This window comes from Equus przewalskii, chromosome 7 (assembly GCF_037783145.1).
Source record: "Equus przewalskii isolate Varuska chromosome 7, EquPr2, whole genome shotgun sequence".
NCBI classification, from domain to species: Eukaryota; Metazoa; Chordata; class Mammalia; order Perissodactyla; family Equidae; genus Equus; species Equus przewalskii.
The window spans coordinates 2,751,800-2,776,418 of NC_091837.1; the positions used below are offsets into that span (position 1 = coordinate 2,751,800).

Here is a 24,619-nt window from a genome sequence, read left to right on the forward strand (position 1 = left end):
GTAAAAATGGGGAGGAGAGTGTTGAAGTTGCTGGGAGCCCCTTGAGGGGCTGTCAGGACTGAGGCTGGTCTGAGGGCAGATGGGAACTGACAGGCTCCCTGAGAGCAGGGGCTACAGTGGCTGCAGGCATGCGCTGCGCACTTATCACTGAGGGTGGCGGGTCCTGCTTGAGAATTGCGTGTGATCTGTGATTGACCAGATTCCCCTCTGAACCTCAGAAAATCGGCTGGCAGGAATCTCATACAGCCTGGATAGGGATAATGTGGGTGGGCAGGGAAGTGGCCCGGAAAGGGGGATGTGTACAGTCTGTAAGAAAAGAGGGATGGCTCAGAACCCTGCGTGTGGTGCTGGAAACAGTGGCTGTGCCAGTTTGACTGGTCATTCGGGCAGTGTGACGCCAGGGGTGCCTCTTGAGGCTACGTTTACAGACACGCAAGGCTTTCCTTTATTGTTCTTTTTATTAAACAAATACACAGGTAGAAGAATATAGTGAAGCCCAGGGACCCATCACCCAGCCCACTCTCATCAACTCTGGCAGCACACCACCTGGGAGTTTCAATTCTATGCTGATTTCATGTTTATTTTGGATGTGGTTGCAGGGGGCTGCGGGTGATTAAGGAAAGCCCCCCTCAAACCCCACGTTACAGTCATCCAAGCACTGCTACTGGCTGGGAGGTTCCTTAGGAATTTGCGTGTATGGTTCAGTGAGCCTAACATAAAATGGACTGTTTTAATCATTTTTAAGCGTACAGTTCAGTGGTGTTAAGTACATTCACATTTTGTGCAACCATCACCACCATCCCTCTTCAGAACTTTTTATCTTCCCAAACTGAAACCCTGTCCCCATTAAACAATAACTCCCTGTTCCCCTTCCCCCAGCCCCTGGTACCCACCATTCTATTGTCTTGTCTCTATGAATCATGTGACTCTAGGGACCTCTTATAAGTGGACTTACACAGTCAATTTGTCGTTTTGTGGCTGGTGTATTTCACTGAGCATTATGCCTTCAAGGTTCATCCACGTTGTAGCATATGTCAGGATTTATTCCCTTTTTAGGGCTGAGTAATACTCCATTGTATGTCTCTACCACATTTTGTTTATCCGGTCATCCATGGATGAACACTTGGGTTGCTTCCACCTTGTAGACATTGTGAATAGTGCTGCTGTGAACACGGGTGCGTAAATACCTGTTCAAGTCCCTGCTTTCAATTCTTTTTTGTGTGTGTACCCAGAAGTGGACTTGCTGGATCATATAGTAATTCTGTGTTAGATTTTTTTTATTATAGATTTCACTTTTTTTTTTAACTTTTTGTTAAGATTGTGATAGTTTACAACCTTGTGAAATTTCAGTTGTACATTATTGTCAGTCATGTTGTAGGTACATCACTTCACCCTTTGTGTCCTCCCCCCACCTCCTCCCCCTTTTCCCTGGTAACCACCAATCAGTTCTCTTTGTCTATATGTTTAACTTGCACCTATAGTGGAGTCATACAGAGTTCGTCTTTCTCTATCTGGCTTATTTCACTTAACATAATACCTTCAAGGTCCATCCATGTTGTTGTGAATGGGACGATTTTATCCTTTTTTATGGCTGAGGACTATTCCATTGTATATATATGTACCACATCTTCTTTATCCAATCATCAGTTGATGGGCACTTAGGTTGCTTCCACATCTTGGCTATTGTAAATAATGCTGCAATGAACGTAGGGGTGAGTGGGACTTTTGGAATTGCTGATTTCAAGTTCTTTGGATAGATGTCCAGTAGTGGGATGGCTGGGTCATAAGGTATTTCTATTTTTAATTTTTTGAGGAATCTCCATACTGTTTTCCATAGTGGCTGCACCAGTTTGCATTCCCACCAACAGTGTATGAGGGTTCCTTTTTCTCCACAACCTCTCCAACATTTGTCGCTTTGTTTCGGTCATTTTTGCCATTCTAACAGGTGTAAGGTGATATCTTAGTGTAGTTTTGATTTGCATTTCTCTGATGATCAGTGATGATGAGCGTATTTTCATGTGCCCATTGGCAATCCGTATATCTTTGGAGAAGTGTATGTTCATGTCCCATGCCCATTTTTTGATCGGGTTGTTTGATTTTTTGTTGTTGAGCTGTGTTTGATTTTTTTTAAGGATTTTTTTTAAACCAGTGTTGTCCTTGAGGTGTAAGAAGGGGACGTGACCTGGACACTGACTAGGACCCCCTCCTGGGACTTAGTCCTCCTGCTTTTTTTTTTCTTGCATCAAAGAGCACATTTTAGACTTGCAGAGTGCTGGCATTGGGGCGGCTAAGCCAACTTGCCTGGAGAGGAGGACGTTCCCAATTTCACTGTGCACTTCCCTGTTCCACACTAAGCCTCCGCTGATGGCTCGGGGATCCTGAGCTGGGCCATCAGCTCAGGATCCCTGAGCGAGCTGACTGGGCCTTTCTCTCCTCCTCCCTCTCCACTCCCTCCCTCTGGTTAGCTGTTCACTTCATCTGCCCTCCCTCCCTGAGCCTCCTATTAGCCCTGGGATCCCAGGCCCACACCCTCTGCCTTCCAGTGTTTTGGTTTCAGCTTTGGGTGGAGCTTTGCAGGAAGTGCCCAGCTGCTGCAGCCACCAGGTCCCCAGTCCTGCCCCAGGTGATGAGGACCAGAAAGGTTTTTCCACTGGATGTTCCTGGTAGAGGAGGGGAGAGTAAAGCCTTTCTCTCACTTTGCTCTGGTTCCTGGAAGATGACGGCTTTCAAAATTCCCAAATAATGTGCTTTATGCTCACTCGGAGGGGGCCTTTGTGTGGTGTGGGGAGCTCAGGTGCAAAGAACCGCAGAGTGAGAGGAAGGTGGGTCCCTGTGTGCCGGTTAGAATGGGAGATAAGGAAATCGAGGGCTTTCCTCCCTGCCCCCCATCGCATTTGCATTGGAGCAGGCTGGGGGATTCAGCGAAATGAGAGGTGCCGCATCTGGATTAGCTGGGACCGTGGGCTGAAGCCCTCAGGTGGAATGCAGCAGGGGTGACCGGCCATCTGGACCCCAGATTTAAAAGCATCAGTTATTCAGACATCAGTCTGGGGAGATGTATGCAGAGTGGGAAGTGGCTGCATTTCCAGTTGTCTGGACGTTTGTAATTGCTGTGGCATCTGGCTGCGTCCTGGTCCTCAGTTTCACCTGGTGGAGGTGAAGTGTCTCCATCAGAGTCAGTGGCCCCACTTGACACTGGCTGGCGGATCCTCATTGGGCACTGATTTTGCACCGGCTTTTAGCAGGATGTTGTTCCGCAAACGTGAAATCTTGCATTTCCTCTGGAGTGAGCCCAGCCTGATCTCCCCCTGAAGTTCTTACTGAGGAGTCATTCGGAGTCGATTTGACCTTGGAGGTGAGCTCAGTGTAGTCGCGGGCCTGGAAATCAGGCGGCAGTGCTCGGATAAAGGGCACACTTCCAGGTGATGAAGAATACGTTCACTTTGTAGAAGATTGTTATTTAAAAACAAACAGTTTAAAGGTTATTAAAGGGACATATGGACACTGATAATTCTGAGCTAATGTAAAAGCTGGGCCCAGAGGAGGAGTGGGGAGCAGAGTCAGGGAGCTGGTGAAAGAGGTGGTGTCGGGGGAGGGAGGGGCCCTCTGCCTTTGGAAGCAGCTCCCGTGGTGGGCAGGTTACCAGTTGGGGCTGCTGTGACGTGGGGTTCATATTGTGGGTGCTGACTGGACAAGAAACCCTCTGTGTTTATTTTATTAAAAAAAAAATCTGTGATTCACTGAAAAGAAATGGAAGCTGAAGTCAGACCTGTTTTGGGGGTGGAGTGCAGGTTGGGGTTCTGTGTGAACAGGGTTTTGTGTTTTTGATGCATTTGCACCTTCCCCAGCCATCCTCAGGGATGCTGGGCAAGGGCTAGTTTAGTGCCTTTGCAAAACCTCGGGAGGAGGAGGCAGCGTGACCCTGGCCTCTGTCTGTCCTGCAAGGACGGTGCAAAACCCAGAGGCCAGTTGCTCAAACCCAAACCCAAATGCTTGGGGACTGAGCATTGATAACCAGCACAGTGATCTTGGTACCTGGAGCCCCCTCAATGTCCTTTGGGTTGAGACTAGGGCATCTCTGTACAGCTTGTTGGGGGACTCAGTAGGAGCCCACCCATTTCTCGGGGTCCTCCCACCCTGTTTCCTACTCTCAACCCACCACTAACCTGGACTGGGACCCTCCTGTGGACACACACACAGGCAGGACCCAGCCTGGCCTTTGTGTGCAGACACCAGGGACACAGTGTGGGTCAGCATGGCAGCGAGCACAGGACCATGTGCCCGGTCAGGGTAGCACAGCGGGTCTCAGCCCTGGCTGCCTGCTGGAACCCCCCGGCAGCCTTTTCAGCCACCAGGGCCCAGGACTCTCTGAGCATTTGATTTGGTTGGTCTGTGTTGGGCCCAGCTACAATATGTTTTTGAAGCTCTGCAAGTGATGCTGACTTGTAGCCAGGGCTAAGGACACTTGTTAGAGAGCATATGACCTGTTGGGACAGAAGTGGAGAAGCTGGGAGAGGCAGAATTATGTGAGGAAGCTGGGACCTTGGCCATCTGTGGGCTCCCGCAGTGTGGCAGAAGAGTTGTACCCGCACTAGCGGCCGGTCGTAGCCTGTGGTCCATGCCCAGTCACTCCAACTGCAGCTCTTCTCGGCTGCCACGTGCAAAGAACTGAAAAAGTCCCCCTCCAGGATTGCCGGGTTGGCTCTGGAAGCTCAAGGGTGGCCCTGTGCCCACCTGACCTAGGTGGTCTGGGTGCCACCAGCACCCAGAACCTGAGCCCAGCATGAGTGTGCTTGGTGGCGGAAGTTGTTGTGAACCACAAGTGCGCTCTGTAGAGGCCACCTGCGGTGGTGTTTGGGCAGGGCTGCTTGCAGGTGAGTCGTGGTGAAAGTGACGTAACCCGATTGATGTAACTCAGTCGGGATGACCTCTGGGAAATCCCGAGGGCCGTGCAGCGCCCTTTGGAAGGGGTCAAGAAGTGACCTCCCGTGAGGCTCGGAGCAGGCTGGGCCCTTGTGGGTTGCTTTCCTGGTGAGGGGTCCGTTAGATTAGAGTAATTCTGAGAACAGAGCTACAGAGAGGCCGAGGGCTGTGGGCTTTGCAGTTTAGCCAGGCGGGAAGACAGTGACTGTCTTCAGGTGCCTTTAGGATGGCGGTACTCTCTGTCACTAGAAAGTCCTGAGCTGCAGGGAGCCTGTTGTAGGTTAAGCCACTCTGTCCTCACAGGGACACTCAGACTGGGGTAAAGGTGGTCTGGGGTTTTGCCAGAGCAGCTGGGAGGTGGGCTGAGAGTCAGTGGAGGGGCGAGGGGAGGGGCTGCAGCACCCGTTCCCTGGAGTGGGCCTGGCAGACCTGGGGCGCTGCTCACGGTGGCCACGGTTGCACCTGGACCAGCGTGCTGGCTCAGGCTCCTGGCCCATCAGATCCCCACAGACAGGCACACAAAGACCGTCCCTGACAGCAGGACACCAACTGAGGCGCACTCCTGGGACAAGGGCAGACGTACCCCAGACAGCATTCAAAGCCCACCTCACATTGTCTGGGGGGTGAGCCGCTGTTTCGTCCCATCCTCGCCCTGTGGTCTTTTGTCAGTCGGTTGTGAAGGTGAGGCCGGCATACCTGAGGTCCTTGTTCAATGCCTACAGATGACAGCTCAGCTGGGACAGGTGGGGCGTGGACGCTCCTGGGCAGACGGCCCTCCAGCCTGCCTCCCCATCTCTAACACTGGCTGCTTCTCTGCACACACAGATGCGTCATTCGGAACGTCCCCCGGGTACGGCTGCGTGGCGGACCGGGCCGAGGAGCAGCGCCGGCACCAGGAGGGGCTGCCGTACATCGATGACTCGCCTTCCTCCTCGCCCCACCTCAGCAGCAAGGGCAGGGGCAGCCGGGATGCGCTGGCCTCAGGAGCCCTGGAGTCCACCAAAGCAGTGAGTCAGCACGCGAGCGGGCGGGTGGGCCGGGTGTGAGACGGGGCTGGGCTCAGCTCGGAGCCACCTCCTCGTCCCAGAGGCTCTCTGAAGCACAGCCGCTGGAGTGCTCAGGGGCAGGGAGCAAGTAGGCGGTGGAGCAGCCAATGGTTGGAAGGTGGAGTCACTAAAACCACCTTCCTTGTCCCTCCACCTGGGGCACCTGCTGGTCTGGAGACCACCTGCCATGTGCGTTGAGCCGGGAGATGGCGGAACTCTGCCAGCTGAGCGTGGAGGAATCAGGCAGTGCGAGCTGAAAGCCACCGTCTGAGCCAGCGGGACCTGCGGTGGGCGCCCCAGCAGTGTTGCGAGCTGGGTGGTGCCCCGGCTCCTGGCCCTACGCCCCATGCCGTGTGCTTGCTCCCTTTTACCAAATGGTGTGCTGACGATGACCATCCATTTGACCAGGGCCTTTCCCTCAAGGTCTCATTGTCGTTAACGATCCTTCTGTCACCTCCACTTTGCAGACATGCAACCGAGGCCCCCAGGTCACGTGGTCAGTGTGTTGTGGCACATTCCACAGACGCCCTGCTGCACCCTCGGAGAAGCCCCGGGTTTGGCCCCTCTCTCATGGGCAGGTAGCCCTGGGTTGTGGCAGGGCTGGCATGCCAGCGCAGCCTGGCACAGCGACCTCACTGCTCTCAGCCGTCCCATGGCTTGGGAGGGGCCCAGACATGAAGCCCCTGCAGTTGGGACAAGGGCATCCCCTTGGCCTCTCAGGTTCCTACCTTCTTGGGCTGCGAAGATCACTGTCCCCGGGGCACCTCTGTCTTTCTGGTCCTTTTTCCCCGATGACAGATACCTTCCCTCTTCTGCGTAGCTTGTTTCTGGGTGATTTCCACCCTGGTTTTAAAAATAAGAGGGGGGAGGCTGGCCCGATGACGCAGCGGTTAAGTTAGCACGTTCCGCTTCGGCAGCCTGAGGTTCGCCGGTTTGGATCCCGGGTGCGGACATGGCACCTCTTGGCAAGCCATGCTGTGGTAGGCGTCCCACATATAAAGTGGAGGAAGATGGGCACGGATGTTAGCTCAGGGCCAGTCTTCCTCAGCAAAAAGAGGAGGATCAGTGGATGTTAGCTCAGGACTAATCTTCCTCAAAAATAACCCAAAAACAACAACAACAACAACAACAAAAAACGAGAGAAGATCCTGCTTTTCCCTGTGGCTGTAGGAAGCACTATCTTTTTGCTGTGGTTCCTTCTCCACTGGGCTGGCGCCTGAGCTGAGGATTTTATGCTTTATTTATGCTTTTGTGATTTCTAAAGACCCTGGGGCTGGGCAGTCTTCTCGTTCTAAAACAGGAGGATGGGAGGGGAAGCCAGTGTGTGACACATACCTGCCTTGCATGGCTTCTTACCCAACGTCCAGTTTCACTGTTTTACAGATTGGGGAGTGGAAGTTCAGAGAGGCGAAGTAACTTGTTCGAGGCCACACAGCTACCACATTTGAAGCCTTCTCGATTCCTCAGCTGACACTCCTTCCCTCACTACCTTGCCTTTCTTGGTGCACCTCCTCACTTCTTGCTTCCCTAGTGTGGTTTAGTACAGACAAGGGTCCTTACGGCCTTGAATAAGTAGGCTGAATCCTGAACTTAGGACAGCTCGTTTCTGTCCATCCATCATCTCTGAGGGCTGTCTTCACCTGGCACCATCTTGCTCCACCTTCAGGCCCGTCGAGGAGGCTGATCTGCCCTTCTGTGACCCCAGCCCCACCCGGCTCCTGCCCTCAGACCCTCATCTACACTGACTTGGAGTTCTGCCCTCGTCTTTTAGCCCCCAGACCAGGGGTTCGTCTGCTGTGGCGCCTCTCCAGATCCTGGTCCCCGCTCCCTCCTTCAGCCCCCGTGGGAGCCCGTAGACATTTCTCATGTTACACGCACAGCAAGAGTCTGCACATGTGTACTTCCTGGGCTGGGGTCTCCAACACCGGGCGGGCCACCTGGCCCAGAACAGGTGTCAGGAGGCCTCTGGGTGAGCTGGGAATTTTTCTTTTCCTTTTTTTATTGTGTTAAAGTACACATAAGATAACATTTACCACTTTTAAGTGTACAGTTCAGTGGCATTAAATACATTCACCTTGTTGTGTAGCCGTCACCACCATCCATCCCCATAACTCTTTTCGTCTCGTAAATCTGAAACTCTGCACTTATTAAACACTGACTCTCCGTTCTCCCTTCCCAGTCCCTGGCACCCATAATTCTGCTTTCTCTCCCTGATTTTGGCTGCTCTCAGTACCTCAGGTTTGTATTTGTCTTTTTGTGACTGGCTTCTTTCACTGAGCATGTCCTCCAGATTCATCCATGTTCTAGCATATTGCAGAATTTCCTTCCTTTTTAAGGCTGACTGTTATTCCATTGTGTGTTTAGACCACATCTTGGCAATCCTTTCACTGACCAATGGACACTGGCGTTGCTTCCACCTTGAAGCCATTGTGAATAGTGCTGCTGTGAACGTGGGTGCACAAATATCGCTTTGAGACCCTGCTTTCAGTTCTTTGGGGTGTATGCCCAGAAGTAGAAACGCTGGGTCATGTGGTAGTTCTATTTTTAATGCTTTGAGGAACCTCTACTGTCTTCCACAGCAGCTGCACCATCTGACATCCCCACCAGTTAGTGCACAGGGTTCCAGGTCCTCCACCTCCTCACCAGCACTTGTTGTCTTCTGCTTTTTTGATGGTAGCCATCCCGGTGGAGAGGAGATGGAAAGATGGGAATTTGATCGGAGCAGGGCTAGCTGCCCTCTGGCTGGGTGCCTGGAGCTGCAGGGCGGGCACCCCCACTGCCCCAGACACGGCACAGCTCCGACTCTCCGGCTTCCATGCCAGCTGTGCACTGAGACCATCTTCCTTCCTTTTTGATTTCTGGTTTGAAGAAGACGCGGCTGTCACTTTATTGCGCCCAGAGGGAACATGGTGGTCTTGAGGCCAGAGGTGCCTGATCCCAGCCAGTTAGGGGAGGGGATCCCTGCTTATCCCCCTCCTTTCCCTGCCACCCTAGGGGGCTCATGCTCTGGTGCCAAGCTTGAGCCCTTTGGGCCGTGAGGCTATTGGGAGGAACTCCACAGCAGTGCTGGGGCTCAGTGGACTCCTGGATTGCAGGTCTGCTCTGGGAACACCCGCCCCCAGGAGTGGGTAGGGGGTCAGCAGAGGCCGGTACCCTCTTGCCTGGGGCGCTGTGGGAAGGACTCAGGCAGCCACACGGGGTGGATCCTGGTGCCCGATGCTCCCTCCCCACCCTGAGAGTCCGTGGCATTCTCCATCCCTGGGCCTTCTCAGAGGTTCCTGCCCATCTTGACCAAGCTGTCTGCATTTCCCTCTTGAACAATGACTGTGGAGACCCAGACAGGGACAGAAGCCCCAGGAGAAGGCAGGCTGCCCCCAGGGCACACATCCTCCATCTCTGCAATGCAGGATGAGGAGGCGCCGGGAAGAAGAGCAGGCTCTGAGCATGACCACTGCCCCTCTCCCCTGGGAGGGCAGAGCTGGCACCGCTGGCCCAAAGGAAGCAAGGCGGTGTCCTGGATGCTCCTGGGAGGCTGGGGCCGGAGCTGCTGGCTAGTGAGTGACCTTCCCTCAGCAGTGTCAGGGAGCAGGGTAAGGGTCTGGGCCTCATCCTCAGCTACCATCCTGGGGTCAGGGGAGGTGGGGCTTGCGATCTCCCGGCTCAACATGGTCAGTCTTTCCTGGGGTCCTCGAGGGTCCTGGCAACTTCCCACCTGTTTGTTCATGGGGGACATCGAGGCACAGAGAGGGGAATGGACATTGTCGAGCGGCCCCTGCTCACCGGGCTCCACGCTGTGTGACATGCTCTGTAACTTTCTCTGCTCTCCACAAGGACCCTGTCCCCAAGATGCCAGCAAGGGGCAGGCCCAGAGACATGGCCAACACGACCGCAGCCCCCACCTTCTCACATTCAGGGCCCTTCAGCAAGAGGAGGAGCTGGGCCAGCCCTCCAGCCAGGAGCCTCCTGTGGGCTCGTAAGGTCCGGAAAGCCTGTGCCCACCTGTGTTGAGCTGCTGCTCTTGCCTCCTCGGCAGGTGGCCAGCAGGGCCTGTGGACGCTTTGGGTTGTTTTTGTTTTATGTTTTTCCAGGAGGAAGCCAAAGTAAGTGTGTATATTCAATTGATGACTCCTGCTCAGAAGTCAATTTTGCATTTTTACAAGGGAACTGAAAGCCGGCTCCGGAGTGTTTGAAGACAAACAGGCCTGCTTTATAGCTTTGCCACTGGCCATCCCGCACTTAGGACATCTGGTCAATAGTTGTGTCCATGGGACAGAAATTGTGACTCCTGACTCATGTTTTTATCTGAGCAGCCACAAGTTCATTCGCTTTTATGATTCACTTGTCATGGACACTTGGATTATTCAAACGCCCCGGGGAGGTCCTGCACCAGGCACAGCAGGATAAACGTCACCTGTGCCCCTGTGGCTCAATGCTCCCGCGTTCCCGAGCTCCAGGGTCCTGACTTATAACAGCTGCCCTCATCTGTCCTGCAAAGTCAGGGAAACTAGACATTTGGTGCCCGCCTCGCCTGTTCTCTTCTCCCCGAGAGCCTACCATGTTGGACACAGGGATCACACCACTGGCCCTGTGTGGCTCCTGTCTCTCTATTTGGATCACAGGCCTGTAGGAGCCTCCTGGCCCCTGCCCTCTGCTGGTTGGGCTCCAGGACTGTCTCCAGCCCTGTTGCAAATGAAGGCATGGCCCCTGCCCAGAGCGGAAGAGAGGGTCCTTCGCCCAGCAGCTGTGCTGGCTGCCAGCTCCCAGCCAGGAGCAGCCCACCCCTTCAGGGCCTAGGTTTTATACCCTGATCACCCCACCCCTCATTAGGGTTGAGGGGAGAGGTGCTCCTTGACTTCTGCCCCTCTGTTCACATTCCTGCAGCTCAGTTCCAGCTCTGGCCCTCGGCTCACCTTATGGCCTGGCTGACAGGTGGCAATTTTGTTTTCCTCTGTCCCTCGGTCAGCTTTTCTTACCTTGTTGTCATGCCCAGGTCATTTTTTTTTCAGTATGCTTTTTGGTGAGGAAGATTGGCCCTGAGCTAACATCTATTGCCAATCTTCCTCTTCTTTTTTTTTTCTCTCTCTCCTCAAAGCCCCAGTACATAGTTATATATGTACGTCATTCTAGTTCTTCTATGTGGGATGCTGACACAGCATGGCTTGATGAGCGATGCGTAGGTCCACACTTAGGATCCGAACCTGTGAACCCCAGGCCGCCGAAGCAGAGCACACAAACTTAGCCACTTGGACACAGGGCCAGCCCTGCCCAGGTCATTTTTATCCATTTTTCTAGCCTCAGGATTTGTGTTGCTTGCTCCCTCCCCAGCCCCCTGCCCTCTCCAGGGCCTGCCTTCTGCCTTTCTGCCTTCTTTTCCAGTTGCTCTTTTCCCCAGCTACCTCCCTCCTCACTGTGGTCTCCCCACCGTCATGGATCTGACTGGATTCACATGCCCTTTCCAGAACTGGCACATGCAAAAGGCAGGGTCATAAATAACCCAGGACCCGGGCCTGCCCTTTGCTCTCTCTGCACTTTCCTTCCCACTGTCTCTCCTCCAAGATGGAATTGGCTGGTGACCAAGCCATCCCTGTCTGATGCCACCAGCACTGTTTGGTTCAGGGCTCAGGAGCAGATTCTCAGTCTAAGGAGGGGTCCCTGCTGTGCCTTCTCCCGGCCCAGCACATTCCAGGCCGGACGTTCCCCAGAGCTGACTGCACCCTTTGGAACAGGGAGAGCTGGACTCAGCACCGTCCTGCCTGCGTGCTTTTTCCTCCAGGCTTTCCAAGCCTGTGGGTGGGAACGAGACGTGGCACTGCCACCTGTGTGAGCACCAGCATCTCGTGCTGGGGTGCTCCGCTGGCCCTCCGGCGCTCACAGTAGCAGGGTCGTCCTCAGGACAGGAGCAGGGCTGGGTGGGTGGCAGCCTCTGCTGGAAGAGCCTGCCGTGCCCTTCCTCTTCACCTCTTCCCTTGCTTGAGGTGAGAATGGTGCCCCTCCACGGTGGGAGGCATGTGCGGGTTCAGCTGAGAGCTGCTTCCCCGAGGTGCCTCCATTCATGGTGTGGCCTCTGTGAACTGAAATGAGAGGAGGCAACAGGGCTCCCCACCCTGCACCTCTGTGCACCATGCGCAGTGGACTTGCTGCCTGCAACAGCACTTCCGGGCCCCAGAGCAGGCTGCAGCGATAGTCCTGGATCCCAGGACCCGCCTGTCTCACAGATAAGGGTTCCCTGAAGGAACCTGCAGAGCTTCGTACAGATGTGGCCAAACCAGGGTGCGGGCAGGAGTTCTAGATCCATTCATTGGTTGGTTTATCTGGTGAATCGTCGTGGAGCACTTGTGTGTTCCAGGCACTGTGCTGGGCGCAGGAAGTTTCAGTCAGGCTCAGGGTATCCCAGAGTCCCACCTGTGGAGCCGCTGCCCAGAGGAGGGCTGTGTGGTATAGACCTCCGTGTCCTTTCCCTGGAGTGGCTCTCAGCCAAGATCTTAATGCTCCCCCTACACATGTGCACGTGCACAAATGCATATACATGCATGCTCACACATATGCACACATATGTTGCACCCAGCTCGTGCTCACTTAGAAGATTCTTACAGCAAAGTGGTGGTCCAGGAAGGCTCTTGGGATGTTCCCAGTGGGCAGCAAGGGTGTGCTACAAGCCCCAGGGACACAGAAAGCAGATCGAGGTTGGACATGGACATTGGGCCCACCTTCCCCAGCTTATACCTAGGCAGCAAGGCTCAGGGCAAGAGGGCAGTTGCCTGAGATGGTGGGACTCATTGGGTAGGCCTGGCTCTGTGGCCCTGTCCCACGACTCCTGGGCCTGGGAACTTCCTCCCAGGCCTGTCATCTGTACCATGAAGCGCCTCCCACCCACCAGGCCAGGGAAGTAGAAAGGGACATCAGGGTTGGGGGCACAAAGAGGCCACAGTGGGGGTCCTGATTCCAGTCAGGTCCTTCCTCAGACCAAGAGATTGGCACCTGGGGGCTCTGGGGGGTGTGTGACAACATCTGCAGACATTTGTGACCGTCACAACCCAGGATGGGGAGGTGTTGTTACAGGAATCTGGTGGGTAGAGGCCAGAAATGATGCTCAACACCCTGCAAGGCACAGGACAGCCCCCTGTACCCAACAGAGAATCCTCCAGCCCCAGATGTCAGCGGTGCCGAGGGCCAGGAGCCTGTCCCCCATCAGTGGTCTCCATGAGAGGTTTGGGAAAGTGCGTGACTGAAGGGACAGAGCTCCGGTTCCAAACCTGAGGGCTGCCACCGCGGGGTCGTCTCACACTCACCCATGGGCTGGGAGACCAAGTGGTGGAAAGGGCAGTACTGTTACGTCACCTTCTGTGAACATGGGGCCCTCCTCGGGGGCCTGGCGCCTCCCTTGGACTGCAATGGGGCCGGTGGGCACAGGGATGGGCAGAGACTGCACAGCCTCAGTCTGGTGAAGCACAGGCAGGCCATGGGCACCGCCAACCTCTGACATGATGCCTCGCCAGCCGGTGGTCAGGGAACAGGTCAGGGGATTGGCCAGGAAGTCACACGGCAATTTTCCTGGCCTTTGGCATCATCATCTGTGTTAGTTCCCCGGGCAGCTATAACAAAGTGGCATAGACTAAGGGGCTTGAACAACAGGGAATTGTTTCTCTTATTCCAGAGCTGGAAGTCCGAGAGCGAGGTGTCAGCAGTTTGCTTCTCCTGAGGCCTCTCTCCCTGCCTAAGCGATGGCCATCCTCTCCCTGTGTCTCCCTGTGTGTGTCAGTGTCCTAATTTCCTCCTCTTCCTTCTTTATATCAAGATATAATTGATATATAAGATTATATTAGTTTCAGGTGTATAGCACTTGATATTTCTGTATATTGCAAAATGATCACCACACTAAGTCTGGTTAACATCCATCACCACACAGTTACAATTTTCTTTTTCTTGTGATGAGAACTTTTAGGATCTACTCTCTTAGCAACTTTCAAGTATACAATACAGTGTTGTTTACTATAGTCACCATGCTGTACCTTACGTCCATGGGACTTGTCTAACTGGAAGTTTGTCCCTTTTGACTACCTAATCTTGTCTTTTTTTTTAAGATTTTATTTTTATTTTTCCTTTTTCTCCCCAAAGCCCCCCGATACGTAATTGTGTATTTTTACTTGTGAGTCCCTCTAGTTGTGGCATGTGGGACACCGCCTCAGCATGGCCCAATGAGTGGTACCATGTCCATGCCCAGGATTCGAACCGGCAAAACCCTGGGCTGCCGAAGTGGAACGTGGGAGCTTAACCACTTGGCCACAGGGCTGACCCCTAATCTTGTCTTCTTATAAGAACGCCAGTCATGTTGGATTAGGGCCCACCCTAATGACCTCATTTTAACTTCTTTACTTCTGTAAAGACCCCATCTCCAAATACAGTCACATTCTGAGGCACCAGGGGCCACATTGCACATTATCACCACTGGGACTGGAACCCTGTCTTCCAACTGCATGAACTCTACCGCCTGCATCAACGTCCAGTGACGTCAGCTCTATCTTTTGGAGGCAAAGGCAGCAGAGCTTCACCGACTTTTAATAGGGGCATTGATGGGAGAGTGGACCTTGCCATAGCCCAGCCCACCCGTAAGAGAGTCTCTGCCGACAGAGTCAGAAGAACAGACGAAGGCCCGAGCCCGAGGGATGGGGTTCCCCTTGAGGAGGTGGCAGCAGCCCCAGCTCCATGCCTGTGGCCAGAGGGAGGGTGTGTAAAGGGAGGCGGTGCTGCTGGGCCCAGTCAGTCCAAGGATCAGGTGGAGGTTGCAGAAAATCCAGGCGAGGCAGGTACCAGGCAAGGAGTGGGGTGCAGCAGAGGGCGTCACGGTGGCTGTGTGGTTTCCCCCATGCCCCCTGCTCAGCCCCTTCCGAAGCAGCCACTCCTCAGTTGCAGGCGGCAGGTGTGGAGGGAGGCCTTGCCGGGCCTGCTCAACTCCAAACTGCCCATTTCCCAGTGCCAAGACCAAGGGTGGCCCTCGGCTCTGCTGGGTGACCCTCTAGAATTTGCAGTGACCACGAGCGGGTGGCTGACATGCCAAGGCTCCTATGCCTCCCTTTATTTCCACTGGAGCTTTCTCCAGAGGCTTGTCCTCAAGTTGGCAGGCAGGGCTTCCTCCAAGAGGGGCCACCTTGGGCGTCATCCGCCAGGTCTGACTTTTGTCTGTTTCTCTTGCAGGGTGAGCTGGACTTGGAAAAGGGCTTGGAGATGAGGAAATGGGTCCTGTCTGGAATCCTGGCTAGCGAGGAGACTTACCTGAGCCACCTGGAGGCACTGCTGCTGGTGAGGAGGATGTAGGGGGCTGAGCAGGAAGGGCTGGGGGCACAGAGAGCTCTCTGCTCATACATCCCAGGTCAGCTCTCGGAGCCTGCGGGCAGCCCACCCTCCCTGGAGTCATTTAGACACCTGGAAGGGTCAGAACATTCCACCTCTGTAGAAGCTGGACCTCCCCAAGGTGTAGTGGCTGCCAGCGTAAGACAGGTGCCAGACCAAACTGGCTTTAATTTTTTATTTTTAATGGAATTTAAAAATAAAGACGCATACGTCACGTGACCATGATTTTCTGTGGTCATACCATGCACCTGACACATGGTGGGCCCTCTCACCTGTGCCGCCTCACCCGTCACCTCTTCCCTCTTCCAGCCCATGAAGCCTTTGAAGGCCGCTGCCACCACCTCTCAGCCGGTGCTGACGAGCCAGCAGATCGAGACCATCTTCTTCAAAGTGCCTGAGCTCTACGAGATCCACAAGGAGTTCTACGACGGGCTCTTCCCCCGCGTGCAGCAGTGGAGCCACCAGCAGCGGGTGGGCGACCTCTTCCAGAAGCTGGTGAGTGAGTCGGCGCAGGTGCACGGCAGCCGCCCGCAGCCTGCGGCTGGGCGGGGCTCAGGCCTCCCCCCACCTGCGGCGGGTTCATCCAGGGCTCTCAGGACACTGAGATAACAGTGGCAAGTAAGAGTCTGGGGTATGTCTCACTACTTCGGATGCCAAAGGGCAGGTTGCGAGGAGGGGGCTCCACCGAAACACCTCCCACCGGCTGTGGCACGAGACCCGCCCCTGTTTACATCGCTGGGTCCTCTCTGGGTCCGTTCAGTTTAACTCAAGGCTCCCGGTCTACAGACTGGTCCAGCTGCCTTTTGAGGGCCTCTTTGGACCAAAAAGATGCTGCTGACCAGGAGAGCAGGACTCGGACATGGGGCCGAGGAGACTGGGTGGGGGTCAGGGGAGCCTGGAGGGGCAAGCTCGGGTTGGAACAGAGCAGAGGTTTATTATCCTTTATTTAATTTTTGCAGTTATATCAATTCAAGGCTCTGAGTCACTTGGAGAATTTTTTTTTAAAAAGTAGGGGGGCGGAGACTTGTTCAATAAAAAGCAAGGTAGTGGGAAAGAAACATGCCCTCGGGTCCCAAGGAGGGCCCTGGCAGAAAGACGTGGGGAAAACGGGCCATCCAGGTGGCCTTCGCCTCCGCCAGCAGCTGTTTTCAGAACAGGTATTTAATGCTGGCGACGTCGACAGCGATGGTGACGTCAACAGCGACGCCCTGTGGCCTGCAGGGATCAGGACTGGCCCTTGTGGACAGGCTGGAGAAACGCAGGAGGGGTCCACTGGTGACTGGGAGCAAGGACCGAGGGACAGCCTCGCCACCTGGGGCTGAGTAGCAGGGCTCAGCTCTGATCGGGGCGCAGGGTGGTCCAGGGGCCCCGTCTCGCCTGAGCTGAGGCTGCCCCCTAGGCAGGTGGAGGCTGAGGAATGGTGGGTCACTTGCTTGGACACCAGCCCAGGTTTGTCTGTCTCCAAGATGAGTGCTTTCCCTGCCTTCAGGAGCCATAAGCCTGGAGGGCGGGTTGTGGTGGATGACAGCAAAAGGGCTTCTGAAAAGGCTCAGTGGGCCAAAACTGGCCAGGAATCTATTTGGCAGAGGTGACCGTGGGTCTGGATTCAGGTCCCAGAGGTGGAGCCCCCTCACGGGACAAGGGAGGCCCACCAGGAAGGCAGGTCAGAGGCCTCTCTGGCCCTCGCTGACCACAGGGCCCAAGAGGAGCCACGGATGCAGCTTTAAAAAGTCCACAGGATCAGTAAAATCTGGCAACCAGATGAAGCGGTTGGCAGGCCGGGCCACACCCAGGACAGGGAGGGGTTCGGGGTGCATACTTAACTGAGACGTTTATAAGGCGGAACTTTTCCAAAAGGAAGAAACAGTTAAGGGACCTGGGACGAAGGAGAAACCTTTCAGATGGGAGCTGCCAGATGGACATTTGTCTTCCAGCAGGAGAGGTTTGTGTGAGAGAAGATCCCCCCTCTCTGTGGGTCTAAAGAGGGAAACCAGTCAGTCTCTTTAGGTGGAGGCTGTGGGAGGTTGGGATAGAAGAGCCTGGCAGCTGTTGGAGCTGCCCAGCAAAGAGGTCACCCCCCAGCACTGGGAGCCCCGACCTGGGAGAGTCACTTGAAGTCTCGTGCCAGGCAGGCCTGTGTGACAGCAGTTCCACCTCTGAGGCCCCCTAGTCCTGATGCCAGGGTTCCCCGGGCCTCCTGTGCACATGTGCTTCCCCTGGAGTGTTCTCTCTCTGGGGGAAATCAGTCCTCTAGGGGTAGGGGCGGCCTGGGATCACCAGGCCCCTCTAAGTGCGCAGAGCATGGCAGTTACTGAAAAGTAAGCCTTGGGGCGGCCCAGACGTCCAGCTGGCCCCAGCCCTGGCCTCACCTTGGCTCGAGCCTGGGCTGGAGCACCAGCATTCCGTTCCAAGGCGTGGCTTTCCTGTTGGCGGTCCCCGCCCTCCACCGCCCTGGGCTGCAGACACACTGGAGCAGAGACGCAGGAACACAGGAGGCGCCTGTTTTGTTGATACTCACCCCCAGGACCCCTTTCCCCTGTGGTCAGAGAGCAGGAGGCCGTATTATGATGCAGGTGCTCCCATCTTTGAAGAAACGTGTTGCTGGGAAGAAACCGAAACTGGCACTCTTCCCCAAATAACGTTCCGAAATTACTTGGAAACTTAAAATAAGTTTTAATACTCTGATGAACCCTGGAATTCAGAAGTTTCCTCTGGTTTCCCTGGTGTCCTGGAGCCACCTCTGTGCGTCAGATCTTGTGGCAGGAGACTGGGGAGGGAGGCGGGGCCTCGTAGGAAGTCTGGCCCTGGGAACCGCGTGCTGTGTGTTCACATGTGTGCCACTGGGCTGGGTGCTCGGGTCTTCCCAAAGACACACAGACATGGTCCTGCCCCCCTTTCAGATCGGTCCAGTAGGGTGGGCGCAGCGGTGCTCTGTCAGGCTGCCCAGCTGGCAGAATCTTAAGACCACAGGGCCCTGAGTGCCCTCCCCCAGCTACGGCACCCTACCGCCCAGGAACCCGGGAGCCACATCTGATAGCTGGAAAGCCTGATCCAGACTGTGTCTGTCCCCTTCCTGTGGGGCCACACGGGTGAGCTGCCACCGATCAGGGTTTTGTTTCCGGCTGAAATTTTATCAGCTCAGTTTTCTGTTTTTCTAATTATTTCAAACTTCCAGAAGAGATGCAAAAATAGTAAGAAGAACTCCCACGTGTCAGATATACCAATTGTAACATTTTGCCACATTTGCTTTATCTTTCTTTTTTGTACGTGTGCACACACACATACACACACACTCTGAATAGTTATAAATTGCTGATATCTGCTCTTTTACCCCTGAATACTTCAGTGTGTATTTGTCAAGAACAAGGATGTGCTCTTCCGTAGCCCACAGCGCAGTTATGAAATTGAGGTAATTTCTCATTGCTGTGAGACTGTTCCTTAGCACGCCATCCATCAGCGGATTTCTCTTACGTGAGCAGCCCTCATGCATGCTTTATGGCCATTTTCGTTCTCGGATTTGGGATCCAGTCCAGGTCACCTGATGTCCTTCATTGTCATATCTCTTTAGTTCCCTTTGATCGGTACCCGTTCCTTGGCCTTTGCTTGTCTTTTGTGGCCTTGACATTTTTTTTGAAGGGTACAGACTGGTTTGGGTCTGTCTGCGGTTTCCTTAGGAATAGATTTGGGTTCTGTTTGTGGTGTAAAGAACCACCCCAGCAGTGATGATGTGTCCTCCTCAGTGCCTTGTTTCAGGAGGCACGTGATCTCCACTGGGCCCGTTATCGGTTTCGTTTTCAGCTTGCTAAAAATGTGGGAATGGATTGCTTGGAACTTTTGAAAAGCCGTGTGGAAGATGCGAGCTCCATTTCCTCACAGTTCTGGAGGCTAGAAGTCCAAGATCCAGGTGTCAGCAGGGTTGGTTTCTCCTGAGACCACTCTCCCTGGCGAGTAGGTGGCCGTCCGTCATCTCCGTGTGGTCATCCCTCCCTGTCTCTATCCTCATCTCCTCTTATATGGACACCAGTCATGTTGGATTAGGACCTGCCCTAACGGCCTCATTTTAACCTGATCACCTCTTTAGGCCCTGTCTCCAAGTACAGTCCCATCCTGAGGTGCTGGGGGTTAGGGCTTCAGCATAGGAATTTTGAGGGGACACAGTTCAGCAGTAACATGCCCTCGGGACTCAGCTGCCACCTCTTCAGAGAGGCCATCGCCCGCATCATCTAGAGCAACCCCGTTGCTCTTACCCCTGCTCTGCTCTCAGCCATCCGATGTGTTCTCTGTTTGTGTACTTATCTTTCTTGTGTCTCTCCTTCTGGCTGCTTAATTCACACTCTGCTGGCAGTGCCTAAGGCAGGGCCTTCATTTTGGTGAGAAATGCTCAGCGACCCGCAGAGGAGGGAGGGGAGGAAGCGCCCTGGATCTGACCGTTTGACGAAGAACCTGGCGGTCGGGGAGGCAGTGACTCATCCGGGTGATCAGCGCAGTAGGGGCCGGGCGGGGCCTGTTGCAGCTGCTGCCCTTCCTCCTGTGTCCCCAGGGCCTCCATGCAGTCTCCACAGGGAGCGGGACCAGAGACCGGACAGTGCCAAGGGCGCCTGGCTTACCCAGCATCTGGGTTTGTCATCTGAAGAAACATAAAATTCAATATAAATGCAAATGCGTGTAGAAATAAAATTTAGGTTCAACACAGAACAAATGTCAGGGTCAGCAAAAGCCTTGAGCTCTTAGCTCCTGGTTGGTGGCAGTGGGTCCCCAGGGTCCGCCCTTCCTTGCCTCAGGCCTGGGTTTGCTGGTGCGAGATGAAGGCTGGTTTGCCCCTGGCTGTCTCTAAGGTGGTCTGGGGCCCAGAGATGGTCGTAGCTGCACACCCCCCACACCGGAAGTTGTCACTCACTTGAGTGTCTGAGCAGGAGGCTAAGTCAGGAGACCCCCTATTAATGCCTGTGTTTTGACAAAGGACAAACAGAATGCCTCTCTCCTGGCAGCTGGCAGCCAGAGGTCTCCCATCTGCCAGGTGTGCACTGTGACACCTGGGCCCCCTCATCAGGTCTGAGCCAGGCTCATGTCTGGGCAACGGGAGCCTCTCTTCTCCAAGGGCAGCTAGACTGCATGTTCCATACGTGTCTGAAGAGATGGGACATGAGCGGAGCACTGCAGCCTCATGGAGCGGGGCCACCCTCCTTGTTCACTGTGGTCTCCTGCAGCCAAAATGAAAAGAGGCTACTCCATGCCACCTGCATAGAGAAGCTTGTCCGTATTGACTGACAGCCTTGCACTTCAGCTGCTGTTGGTGGCACCGTTTAGACTATTGGGGTGGGAGGAATAAGCAGCTGTGGTAGGAAGCGTTACCTGCCCGGGGCTGTGAGTCACTTCTCAACACGTCACTTTGGGAGAGGGAAGCGTGCTCAGTGCGTGGGGAGGGGAAGCAGGTGGGAGGCAACAGCACGGGGGAACAGAGCTTCCTGCAGCTCTGCACTGGCTGCTGCGCTGGGGTTTTACCAGGGCTGTGCACAGAGGCCCATTTCTCAGAAAGATGGAGAGCAGTGACACCTGTCCCACACCTGCCCCACACCTGTCTCACACCTGTCCCACACTCTTCCTTTTTCCCTGCAGGCCAGCCAGCTGGGTGTGTACCGGGCCTTTGTGGACAACTATGGAGTTGCCATGGAAACAGCTGAGAAGTGCTGTCAGGCCAACGCTCAGTTTGCAGAAATCTCTGAGGTACGCGTGGTGCTATTCAGACAGGTGTTCCCCCCTCACCTCCTACAGGTGGGCTGTGGGCTGGTCGTTGGTACGCTGTGACCTGGGAGAACCGGATGCACCAAACTGAGGTCTGATGGTAAACCTCAGCTCTGTTTCCAGATGCCTCTGGGTTGGCCCTGTGAGCCCCGTGCGGGGGACACTGTTGTGAGCAGACAGAAGGAGCAGCCTGAGGTCGTCCTGCCTCACCAGGGTCCAGGGCCCAATTCTGGGGCTCACTTGCGACATCTGTGTGCCGTAGGGAGTGTCATAGTTCCGCCCTGTTAACAGAGGTCTTGACACGAGAGTCCCAAGGCTGACTTTGCACCTTGTCGCTTGAGAGCAGGTGGGGGGGCATCATGCCCTGTTCCTCTTTAGCCTGCCAGCCACCTTGAGAGCTAGGGAAGCTGAGCAGCTGGCACAGGGGGAGCAGGGCTGCTGTTGCTGCACTTTGTAGACCCGTATGGGAGGAAAGCTCCAGGCTGGTAACACACCAGGCCCTAGGGAGGTCCAAAACCAGAAGCTCTGGAGTGTTAGCCTGGGGGGGTCTCGAAAGAGCCCCTCAGATACAGAGAGGATAAGCCGGCCGTTGCAGGGGGCTGGTGGCCATGCTGGGGAGGGAACCTGCAGCACCCACCCCAGGCTCCAGATGGGAGTTCTCCCTGCCCTTCCCCATCCTGTTTCTGCCCCCCATGGCAATGGGTGACATTTTTCTCTTTCTGGGCCTGTAGTCACTTTTGATATCTCTGGCCCCTGGGAGTTCTGACTTGTCTTCCCCTACCAAGCAAGGATTCTGGGTGGCAAGACTTCATGTGAGAAATCAGCATTAGCAAGAGAAATGCAAAGTAGAAATAGGGAGTGAGTCGGGTCCCTCTTGCTAGGAGAGAGTCACACCCCAACTGTCATACCTGGCTTTGTTCCCAGGGCATTATGCCATTTTGTAATTTAGCATGGGAACCAGGGCATTGTGGGGCCTGGCGGTGATTGTCTCCCGTGGTGGTAACGTGTGCCACGCTGTTCCTCCAGAGCCAGTGGGGCGCCCCACTCCCTGCCTGCTGGTAACAGGCTACATGCACCCACAGCTCCGGGCTGGCTCCAGACTTCCCTCCCAGCTGCCCTGCTTCGCCTGGAGCATTCAATCCATTCCTTTATTTAGCTCATTCAGTTAGCAAACCCCAGACCCCTAACAGCTGGAATGTTGGCCCAGAATCCTGAGTGACCTTGACAAATTGGAGACCTAATCCTTTAGGAGCAGGTTATGGTTAAATGGGGTCAAGTTCAAGTCTAACTGGACAGGTTTCTACAGAGGAGGGAGAAAGCAATGGTAGGACGCCACTCGGGTCACATGGTCCCACTGACCACGCGCAAGTGGGAATCTGAGCCATGGCCAGGATGCAGGGAGTGGGATGGCGTCTGGGGCCCGACAGAAGCTGGTCCTCTGTGAAGCTTGTACCGTCAGGCGGTTTCCACTTTGATTCTCCATCCACGTTTCAAAAAAGACCCAGAGAAATTGGAGCCACCTAGACAAAGCAAAATGAAGCCAAAAGAAACAGAAGCAACAGGCCGTGTAGAGGTGTTGGGGGTTGCATTCTGGGGGGTCAGAGCTCAGGCATGGGGCCTGGATGATTGCCTCCAAGGACAGGGAGGGTGGGGGGGGTGGTTGGTCATCTTCTCCTGGACCAGTCCTGAGAAATGGTTGTGTGGCAGCATCCTGTTAGACCACAGTTGCCTGAGCTGGGTTCCTTGGGACATTAGCTCCCAGAGGATAGATAAGAGGACTTTTTTGGAAAGGGCTTCTGGAGTCAGGCTGGGTTTGAGAAACGTGGGGTTAAAGCAAATTTGTAAGTTTTCTTGAGGCAGGACTTCCCTGAGCTCCGAGATGCTTGTGTGCACTGCACTGTCCAGGGCGCTTGGCTGTTTCCCAGGCTCGCGAGAGCATGGCGTCTGATTTTTACATGGCCTCCTGTTTAGCCCCCACACCCCCTCACACTCCCTCACACTGTTCTGGCGCTGCTGGGGCAGACGTATGGAGGAATAATCATCGTGAGGGGCGTTGAACTCAGGGAAGGTACCAAAGTGCATTGTGGGGTTTGGCCCCAGTGAGCTTAAAACAGTCTTTTTCAGTGAGCTCTGAACCCCTTCCCGTCCCAGTGCTGTTCTTGTTCAGAAGCCTGGGATGAACCCCAGCTTCTTTCCAGAGACGATTTCAGGCACACAGGGATCTTTTATCCTTGTTTCTCCTGGTACCTTGGACCACATCAGTGAGGCCTTCGGGGGCAGTTGTGTCGAAACATGACCTACCCACTAAAAAACTCTGCTGTTCTCCCAGGAATCTTAGCACCTCATTTGTTAGCAAGTACATTTGTAAAGTTGGGAGAGGGTGGGGTGAAGGTGGAATTGGATTGTGGGTCTCAGTGGTGTCCGCCCTCCCCTGGCCATCTCCAAAGGCGATGCTGTTCCAACCCACCAGCTGCCTGCACGCTGTTTAACTGCTCCAAGAAAGCAGTTCTGTGCATTTGTGAAGGGCACTGTGGTTTGCCTCGGTTTGCAGGACTGTCTATGTCAGAAGCTCTCAACCAGGGATGATTTTTGTCCCCGAGAGACACTTAGCAACGCCTGGGGATTTTTGATTGTCACAGCAGGAGGCGGGGGTGCTGCCACACCTGTAGGTAGAGGCCAGAGATGCTGCTCATCATGCTATGGTGCACAAGACAGGCCCCCACAATCAGAATTTCCGGCCCCAAATGTCAACGGTGCTGAGGTTGAGAAACTGTCCTGAGTGAACCACATGTAGCATCCAGGACATGCCGTGTGCTCAGCTTGCCCTGTTTTTCATGCCGTGGCCCAGGACTCGCCCCTGAGGTTTGCCACATCTGGAGTTCTTTGTGGTGAGAGAAGGGTGAGATTTCTGTTGAAGGTTCCTGACCGTGAAACTTCCTGCCACTTCAAAGCTGGTTCAGTCATCCCGGATGAAAATGTGCTTTTTTGTCTGCAGAACTTGAGAGCCAGAAGCAACAAGGATGCCAAGGACCAGACGACCAAGAACTCTTTAGAAAGTGAGTTCTCCATGCCAAGGCCATTTCGTGCCCCATGTAGGGGAGGCTGCTGCGAGCAGTTGGGGCATTTGGTGGAAAAGCAAACACGGTGCCCAGTCGGGTCACCCTCTGGTGGCTTTGCCGCTGTAGACGTCCCGTAGTGAGAGCAGGGACGAGGAAGGTGCAGCGCCGGGCGTGGTGGGTGGGGACAGACGCAGTCAGCACCAGCCTGCCACCAACAGTGGCAACCAGGAAGAATGGTAAGGGCTAGCAAACACCCACAGACCAGCCACTCCGGGCATCTAAAATGTCATCACTTTGTCCTCAACGGCCCTGTAAGGAAGATTTTATTTTCCCTTTTCTTCAGATGACAAATCGGGTTTAGAGCATAGGTAACCCGCATAGAACACAGGTCCTAAGTGGCCAGGCAAGGGGGAAGCTGGAGTTGTCAGGCTCCCGGGCCTGCTGCTCACCCTCCTCCCTCGAGGCAGACAGTGGGACCTGGGATGATAGGTCCCTTCTCAC

The 24,619-nt window shown here is 54.7% G+C and overlaps 1 protein-coding gene across 2 annotated transcripts in view; it reads left to right on the top strand.

Annotated features, from left to right (window-relative positions):
* BCR (BCR activator of RhoGEF and GTPase) overlaps positions 1-24,619 on the top strand; it is a 123,363-nt gene that overhangs the window by 56,596 nt on the left and 42,148 nt on the right. Inside the window, exons 2-6 of one of the 2 annotated variants that reach the window (XM_070628186.1) lie at positions 5,749-5,930; positions 15,162-15,266; positions 15,627-15,812; positions 20,934-21,041; positions 24,055-24,115. In XM_070628186.1, coding sequence (XP_070484287.1) covers positions 5,749-5,930; positions 15,162-15,266; positions 15,627-15,812; positions 20,934-21,041; positions 24,055-24,115 — 642 coding nt within the window. Of the gene's footprint in view, positions 1-5,748; positions 5,931-15,161; positions 15,267-15,626; positions 15,813-17,136; positions 17,260-20,933; positions 21,042-24,054; positions 24,116-24,619 lie in introns of those variants that run through there. The other variant, XM_070628187.1, reaches the window with a different exon arrangement.